The sequence below is a fragment of the Otolemur garnettii genome, unplaced genomic scaffold (assembly GCF_000181295.1).
Source record: "Otolemur garnettii isolate 467f Iridium unplaced genomic scaffold, OtoGar3 scaffold00047, whole genome shotgun sequence".
Classification (NCBI taxonomy): Eukaryota; Metazoa; Chordata; class Mammalia; order Primates; family Galagidae; genus Otolemur; species Otolemur garnettii.
Window position 1 is genome coordinate 9,162,125 of NW_003852442.1, and position 9,628 is coordinate 9,171,752.

The window sequence follows — 9,628 nt, forward strand, 5'->3', positions numbered from 1 at the left end:
TAATTTATAAGTACCTCATTTCTAATTCACAGTAGAAAAATAGAGGGGAAAATGAAGAAAGAATTCATTTTATTTCTTATATAACAGAAAAATGGTTTTATAATTTACATTTTATAAGCTTTTTAAAACTATATTTATGAAATAAATATTTTATATTCATAGATTTATAACATTATAATCCACTATAAAAGTTAATACATTTGCCGTAATGAAATGATGTCATTTTTGTTCAAAAACTATATTACTCTTTTTATTTGGTATTTTTTATTTCCTGCTTCTGGCATAGAAGATGATAAATTATACTAATTTTGAGTATTTCCATTTGGTCAGTTTAACTAGTTTTGAAATTTTCTTAAAACAAAATTAAGAGGTAGTTTCAATCTTTATGGATGTGAATCATTTTGTCAATGAGTCAACAGTTACTTGTTTTTGTTTTCTGTTTTGTTTTGTTGCCAGCCACTAAGTCCAAAGCAGTGATTTTGAATAATTAGTGATTGCTGTATTTTTTTCATATTTTCAAAATAGTATAATATAATATAGTATAGTATAGTATCAGTGAAGATGAATTAATACTTGACAGAGCTGAAAGTTCTGCCAATATTTATATCTAAATCGTCTGTTACTTCCCACTGTAACATGTACACTGAACATATACGCAGTGTACGTATACACACATACCCTCTTACTATATTAGAGTTAGAGGGCATTGAGTTTTTTTCTTTTCTTTTGAGACAGAGTCTCACTGTGTGACCCTCAGTAGAGTGCTGTGACGTCATAGCTCACAGCAACCTCAAACTCTTGGGCTTAAGCAATTTTCTTGCCTCTGCCTCCCAATAGCTGGGACTACAGGCACCCGCCACAACACCCAGCTATTTTTTCTTGCAGTTGTCATTGTTGTTTAGCTGAACCCACCAACCTCGGTGTATGTGGCCAGTGCTGTAACCACTGTGCTATCCAAGCTGAGAATTTTTATTTTGAAGATAACAACACAAATACATCTCAACCTCAACATAGCCCTCTCACTCTTCTACATTTATGTTAGTGTGTCCAAAAACCAGGGAAAAATGGGTCCTAACTTGTTGGTAGGTAGTTTGGCTATCTATCTTTTACTCTTTTTAAAACTCAATATTACATAAGTAACTATGTAATATTTAACAGCTATTATTACCTTACCACCCACTTCGGAAGCACATAAATAATAAGAGTAAATTAAATCACATTGTGCTTAATGTAACATTAATTTGGAGTATAGGAAACAAGTATTGGACCAATGTTGGGATTTTAAATAAAATCTTGTAGTTATTCCACCATATATTAGAAGATACCAGATAAGCCCAAGAATGGTTGCTGTGGTGTTCCTCACTTTAGGTCTCTGCACCTACACAGAATGTACCTTTTTAATGCTACCTGCACCCAAGTGCTGGGCCCTATGCAACCCTCATCTGCTTCAGTATGCACATAGCATCACGTAAGCAAACCGTAGCTTCCTTTTGTTTTCTTTTTTCAAGAGACAGTGTTTCTCTCTGTGATATAATCCTAGCTCATTGTAGCCTTGAGCTTCTGGGCTCAAATAATTCTACCCTCTTCTCCTAAATCCCTATTGCTAGGGCTATAGACTCAGATCACCAAGTCCAGCTAAATTTTAAGTTAACATTTTTTCATAGAGATGAGGTCGTGGTATGTTGCCCAGACTGGTCTTGAACTCCTGGCCTCCCAAAGCTCTGCGCTCACACCAGCAGGCACCATAACTAGCTAGATCATAACCTCTGCTCTCAGCCACGGAACTTTCTCTGATTTCCTTTCATTTGTCCTTCTCACAGGATTAGTGGTGCACTTTTCCTTCTTTAAAATATCAGGCCTTGGCTTGGCATCCATAGGGCGCCGGCCACATATACTGAGGCTAGTGGGTTCAAGCCCAGCCGGGCCTGCTAAACAGCAATGACAACTGCAACCAAAATATAGCCAGGCATTATGGCAGGTGCCTATAGTCCCAGCTACTTGGGAGGCTGAGGCAAGAGAATCGCTTAAACCCAAGAGTTTGAGGTTGCTGTGAGCTGTGACGCCATGGCACTCTACCGAGGGCAGCATAGTGAGACTCTGTCTCAAAATAAAATTTCAGGCCATCCCCCCTACAAACTCCCCATTCTGACCTGTATGATGATTAGATAGTTAAGTGTAGGCTCATGTTTTATCTCCACCATACTAATTTACTTGAGAGCCAACATCTGTATCTCCTAGCTTTTTTAGAACAAACGCTCCCACTAGACCTATATAGTAAATTCTTTTTGAGAAGGTGGGTGAATGTTAAAGAATCATAAAAGTATAGCTCCTTAGTGAATCAGAGAATTGGTGGAAGGTACAAAGCCTATGTTGATCACTGCTCTTTTGGAAAAACAAGTCAATCTTTATCCCTAGGTAGAAATAAGAAAAATAAGTTCTAGCTTGGTGCCCATAGCTCAGTGGTTTAAGGTGCTGGCCATATACACCGAGGCAGGCAGGTTCAAACCCCACTCAGACCTACTAAAGAACAATGACAACTACAACGATCAAAAAAATACCCAGGTGTTATGGCAGGCACCTGTAGTCCAGGCTATTTGGGAGGCTGAGACAAGAGAATCACTTAAGCCCAAGAGTTACAAGTTGCTGTGAGCTGTGACACCATCCCCCTCTACCAAGGGCAACACAGTGAGACTTTGTCTCAAAAAAATTAAAAAAAAGATTTCCTGATAGAGCCAGAAGAGGCAACTAAGAAGAAAGTAGTTATGAATCTGTCTGTCTGGGGATTAAGATTCTGTTTATTGTCCATGTGATTGAGACTTTACTGGGTTCATAATAAACTTGGAGAAGAATTTACTTAATACTATAGCAAAAAGTTTGTGGGTTTTTTTTTTTTTTTTTTGAGACAGAGCCTCAAGCTGTCACCCTGGGTAGAGTGCTGCGCCATTACAGCTCACAGCAACGTCCAACTCCTGGGCTTAAGTGAATCTCCTGCCTCTCCCTCCCAAGTAGCTGGGACTACAGGCGCCCACCACAGTGCCCGGCTATTTTTTGGTTGCAGCTGTCCTTGTTGTTTGGTGGGCCTGGGCTGAATTCAAACCTGCCAGCTCAGGTGTACGTGGCTAGTACCTTAGCTGCTTGAGCCACAGGTGCCGAGCCTTTTTTTTTTTTTGAGACAGAGTCTCACTTAGGTGCCCTGGAATTGAGTGCCATGGCGTCATATCTCACAGCAACCTCAAACTCTTGGGCTCAAGTGATTCTCTTGTTTCAGCCTCCCGAGTAGCTGGAAAGGCTGGAGCTACAGGTGCCCACCACAATGCTTGCCTATAGCAGGTTTCTAATCAAAAGGAAGCATCAGGTTGTTGCCCATCTTCAAATTTTTACAAGCTATAAAAACAGTGATACTGGGCAGCGCCTGTGGCTCAAAGGAGTAGGGCGCCAGCCCCATAGGCTAGAGGTGGTGGGTTCAAACCCAGCCCTGGCCAAAAACTGCAACAACAACAAAAAAACCAGTGATACTGTTGCCATTTTTGCTTTCTTCCAGGTGATTCATAAACAAAGTCTGTTGTCACTTAGTTTAGTACCAGTTATCTTAGAAACAGGAACTTACCACTTTATGTGATCTGGTGGAGAATTCAGCTTCAGTTGATGAAACTGAAGAACGTTCCATATTTTAGACAAGTATTTCTGTTTCAGAAACTGGGATGACTTCCAAGTTAGTTTTAAGAATCTTTTAATTTTTCCTGCTAGACTCATTAACTCAGCCAGTTCACCTTGGGGAAATCATAGTTCCAGACTTTCCGTAAAAAACTATCCTCCTAAGTGAATATGATGGTTGATTTAATTAACATTCAGACCCAAGGTTTTCAGTAGTTTATTCTGAAACCTGTTTGTTGTGACTTTGACTAGCAGGGAATGATTAAGATGAAGTTGTAGTAACCATCATAATATATAAATTATCTACATTAGAAAAACCTGAAATTCAGTCAGTACTTCTGTTTTAAAATTCTGCATCTCCAACTATATAGACTTTAATAGCTGGTAAGAACCTTAACCAGGGTTTGAACAATGTTTTTGTCTTAGTCATCTTTCTGAGATGATGGCAGCTCTCATGTATACTCCAGTCAGAAAAATATACATAAAAGCTTGCATTCAATTTCAAGGTTATCTCAGACTCCTAAAGGCTATGTATGGATCCTAGGTGAAGAAAAAAATTCCTGTGTCTAGTCCAAGGCCTACCCTTATGGGTCAGAGAAGTGAAGTGACATAGCTAAAGTCATAGGCATACAGCTTCTTTCTTTAGTTGAGTGCTCTGTTAGTTGGTTTTTCCTTTTCACCATTATATCCCTGTCCTTAAAACCAATTCAAAATTTATAGAACTTAGAGGAAGGGCTAGGGTGTTCAAGCCTCAACATCAATGATTTTTGCTTTTATTTACCCCAGTAGGAGAGTAAAATACAGTAATACCCAAAATACTTAAATGATTGATTCAGGAAAGCTTAGTGAACTAAGCAAAGTTTTTTTGTTTTGGGGCGGGAGGGTTTGAGACAGAGTCTCACTCTGTTGCCCTCAGTAGCTCACAGCAACCTCAAACTCTCAGGCTCAGGTGTTCCTCTTGCCTCAGCTTCCCAAGTAGCTGGGACTAGTGGTGCTCACCAGAATGCCTGGCAGTTTATTTTTTACTTTTTTCTCATTTTTAGTACAGATGAGGTCTTGCTCTTGCTCAGGCTGGACTCCAACTCCTAAGCTCAAGGAATTCACTGCCCTCAGCCTCCCAGAGTGCTAGAATTACAGGCATGAGCCACTGTACCCAGCCTCTATGCAAAGTTTTTGTTTGTTTGTTTGTTTGTTTTGAGACAGTCTGACTAAGTCACCCTGGGTAGAGTGCTGTGGCATCACAGCTTATAGCAACCTCAAACTCTTGGGACTTAAGTAATTCTCTTGCCTCAGCCTCCCAAGTAGCTGGGACTACAAGGCGCCCATCACAATGCATGGCTATTTTTTGAATTCTTGCTTTTTTTTTTTTTTTGCAGTTTTTGGCCGGGCCGGGTTTAAACCTGCCACCACTGGTATATGGGGCCAGCACCCTACTCCTTGAGCCACAGGCACCGCCCATCTGGCTATTTTTTAGTTGTAATTATCATTGTTGTTTGACAGATCTGGGCTGGATTTGAACCTGCTAGCTCTGGTGTACATGGCTGGTGCCCTGGCCGCTGAGCTACAGGTGCTGAGCCTCTATGCAAAGTTTTTATAATTTACCATGGTAACTTAAGGCCTAATTTTGATCCCTAGTTTGTCCAATTACTTCATTTTCTTACCTGAACTACCTGCTTTAGAATTCATCATAGAACTGTCAGACAGGTTACCCTAGAGGTTTGGTTTTATACATTTATTCTTTTCCTTTTCCTTTTCCTTTTCTTGTTTCTCTCCCTGTAATTGTGTTTAGGCTAACTTATCCTACCCAGCCTCTTCAAGCTGAAAAAAGGCATCAAGCTGAAAAATCTCATAACCGCTAGTTGCCATTTTTTATTATTTTCATCCCAGTCTTGTTGTTTCCTAGTACCGTACCTTTGATCGTGTTCCTCAGCTTGTCTGTACTTCAGTATCTTCATCTGTAATACTGGACACCGTCCCATTTATATTGCATTACATCGTGTTGTTATAAGAAGGAAATGTAGTACCTGGTTAAGTGGCAGCTTTTACCATTTCCGGCTACACTCTTCACATTATTTAGTGAAATCATGTAGGTGTCTCAGCATACTTGTGCTTATCCCTTTACTGCCTTTGTTCACTTTATCTTTCATTCAGCTTTAACCAACTTCTGTCTGGGTTCTGGTTACTGATGTATGGGTGTAAGCTGTGCTACATACTTTTTTCTCATTCCTCTAGTCATAATAGTTTCTTTTTTTTTTTGAGACAGAGTCCCACTGTGTTGCCCTTGGTAGAGTGCTATGGCGTCACAGCTCATAGCAACCTTAAATTCTTGGGCTTAAGCGATTCTCTTGCCTCAGCCTCCTGAGTAGCTGGGATTATAGGCACCTGCCACAATGCCTGGCTATTTTTTGTTGCAATTCTCATTGCTGTTTTACCTGGCAGGGGCCAGGTTTGAACCTGCCACCCTCAGTATATGGGGTTGGCACCCTACCCACTGAGCCACAGGTGCCACCCCATAATAGTTTCTTGATTGATGCTATTATGCTATATGCAACTATAGCAGTCTGTTCCAAAACGTTTGATCATTTAGTTATTAGAAATAACTATTAGAAATAATAAATAACTATTAGAAAGCTATTGGCTCGGCGCCTGTGGCTCAAGTGGCTAAGGCACCAGCCACAAACACCTAAGGTGGCAGGTTCAAATCCAGCCCAGGCCCGCCAAACAATGATGACTGCAACCAAAAAATAGCCAGGCATTGTGGCAGGCGCCTGTGGCCCCAGCTACTTGGGAGGTGGAGGCAGGAGACTCGCTTAAGCCCAGGAGTTGGAGGTTGCTGTGAGCTGTGATGCCACAGCATCTTACCCAGGGGGACAGCTTGAGTCTCTGTCTCAAAAAAAAAAAAGAAAGCTATTAATGAGGCTATTTATCTGTTTGTTTATTTTGGACACAGTGTTTCTACTGCCTAGTCTGGAATGCAGTGCCCCAATCACAGCTCACTGTGATCTCCAACTGCCAGACTCAAGCCATCCTCCTGGCTCAGCCTCCCAAGTAGCTAGGACTTCAGGTGTGCGCTACCATACCCCCACTGACTTTTAGATTGGGGGGGTGTGTCTTGGTGTATATCTCTTGCTCAGGCTGGTTTGCAACTCCTGGCTTGAGTGATCCTCCTACTCCAATATCCCAAAATACTGGGATTACAGCAATGAGTTACTGCATCTGACCTAGGCTTTTCATAAAGTTTTCTTAGTTTTCCATTGTAAGAGAACAATTATTTTATTTCCAATAAACATGAGTGAACGTATCATGTAAGAGACCTTGCAGTTTGAAGCCTGAGTTTCTGTTTCCAGAATTATAAAGAGCAGCTAGTGATGTGGCAGAACTCAGCTCCTAATTCGAGGCTTCCCATAGTCGAGGAGCCAGCTCTTTGCCTCTGCTTTGAAGGGTAGGGGTAAAGGTTGGAGTCTTAAACTGATTAGAAGGATACTAGCTCTTTATGCTCTATTATATTCATGTTCTTATTGCAAAAAGTTATTAGACATATCCTAGTAGATATATATTCATGAAATATTAATTATTCCAGTATTATATACATTATAAAATTATAGAATGAACTTTTTCATTAATGAAAGTTTTTCATTATTTTCTTCTGAGCTGCAGGGGATCATGTTACTTCCTCGGTGAAGGAATCACTACGTTCCTCTCTGGAGATCACTCTACTAATTCTTTAGGCCTGCTTGGAGTCCCTATTCTTGCTTGTTCAATTTCACTATTTTATCTCTACACAGGATTGTAAACTGTCTGAAATGAGAAACTAGATAAAAGTTTTTATCTTTCTTTTGTATCCTGCAACAGTGCCTAATATGATTCTGAGTACATCGTAATTACTCAATTTTTTTTTTTTGAGACAGAGTCTCACTATGTCACCCTCTGTAGGTGTTGTGGCGTCACAGCTCACAGCAACCTCAAACTCTTGGGCTTAAGTGATTCTCTTGCCTCAGCCTCCCAAGTAGCTGGGACTATAGGTACCCACCACAATGCTCAGCTATTTTTTTTGTTGTTGTTGTTGCAGTTGTTGTTGTTTTAGCTGGCCCAGGCTGGGTTCGAACCTTCAGCTCTGGTGTATGTGGCTAGCACCCTAGCCACTGAGCTATAGGCACTAAGCCTACTCAAACCTTTTTGATTAATTTCTTGGCATCATCTCAGAGTAGTATTTCACTGATTGTTACCAAAAGGGAAAAAAATCCTCAGTTTTGTTCTGTTCTGGTAATTCTGGGTTTTAGTCCTCATATTATTAATATCCTAGCATTAAAGGTAACTAAGCCTATCTATGTTTACAATGTTATAAATAGATACACTATAGATATAGATATCCTGTACCTGATAAAGTGATTTGATGGGGACATGCTGCAAATGGTACACACCAAGAACCAACCTGAGTCAGCACCCACATCTGTTTTCATTACTTGAAATTTTTGTTCTTCAGTTTTTTATCAAGTGACTGAGTGCTAAACTATATATGGCATTTGCTTTTTATACTTTCTCTAAGGTTATTTTATGCTGACAATATTGATGTTTCCACCATTCCTCAAATTGTATAAAATACTATTCTAGCTTGTGTTTTATATTTTGCAGGCCTCTGTCCTATTCCTCTGAACCATTATTATGTCTGTTGATTCTAAAGACCCTTCTGAATTTCTGAAATCAGTTATTTACAATTACACTTAGAAGTTCTTCATAGTGGCTTGGTGCTTGTGGGTGGCTGAGGCGCCAGCCACGTACACCTAAGGTGGTGGGTTCAAATCCAGCCTGGGCCCGCCAAAACTACAATGATGGTTGCAACCAAAAATAGCCAGGTGTTATGCGGGTGCCTGTGGTCCCAGCTACTTGGGAGGCTGAGGCGGGAGGCTGAGGCAGGAGACTCACTTGAACCCAGGAGTTGGAGGTTGCTATGAGCTGTGATGCCACGGTACTCTACCCAGGGGGATAGCTTGAGGCTCTGTCTCAAAAAAAAAAAAAAAAAAAGTTCTTCATAGCCATTTGATACCATGAATCTCAAAAACCTAACATAAACTTGTTATAGCTTTCCATATTGCCATCTTTCTGAGTGACACTAGAGAAACTTAATCTAGGAAGAAAGAAATGAAACTAGCTTATAGTCAGTTGCAAATCAAGATAGTAAAAAGAGATGAAAAACACTGGTGCCCAAATGTGCAGTTCATTTGCGTCTCCATAGATTATGTCATTCCTACATAAAAGATACAGTACTTTGTACTTTCTGATATAATTCACTAAATTTTAGTTGATAGCTGTTACTCATTGCAACTTAAAGGTTGAGGTTTTGAAGCTTTATTTGCTTGATAGGTATATGAGTCATTTTTTTTCTTCTTAATAAGCACCCTCAAAATTTCAGGGGTTTGTAATAACAAATGTTCATTTTTATTGCCCGTGGTTACACAGGTTATTTGAGATGTCATTGCTCCTGGCTACAGGTTAGATTCAAGTCTGCTCTGCATGTCTCTCCTCTTTGTTCTAGAGCTACCAAGACGAGTTCTTCTAGTGGCCAATGGCAGGAGTACAAGAATATAGGCCAGATTACTCAAGCACATTTAAAGCCCTAATCATACAGTATCTACTAACATTCCATTGGCCAAAGCAAGTCAGTGGCCCAGTTCAACATCAGTGGAGCAGGGCGTATACTCAGTTTACAGAGGGAGATAGGGCAGTAGGGCAAAGAATCTGGGTATAAAATCTTAAGAAAGGAGAGTAAGGCTTGGCGCCTGTGGCTAAGGTGCCAGCCACATACACTTAAGGTGGTGGGTTCGAATCCAGCCCGGACCCGCCAAACAACAATGACTACTGTATCCAAAAAATAGCTGGGTGTTGTGGTGGGCACCTGTGGTCCCAGCTACTTGGAAGGCTGAGGCAGGAAACTCACTTGAGCCCAGGAGTTGGGAGGTTGCTGTGAGCTGTGATG

General features: G+C 40.6%; 1 protein-coding gene across 1 annotated transcript in view; it reads left to right on the forward strand.

The window, feature by feature from the left end:
- Positions 1 to 1,064: 1,064 nt before the first annotated feature.
- Positions 1,065 to 9,628, forward strand: part of GLG1 (golgi glycoprotein 1) — an 80,383-nt gene continuing 71,819 nt past the window's right edge. Inside the window, exon 1 of the mRNA XM_023514094.1 lies at positions 1,065 to 1,082. Within this exon, the coding sequence (XP_023369862.1) occupies positions 1,065 to 1,082 (18 nt within the window). The remainder of the gene's footprint in view (positions 1,083 to 9,628) is intronic.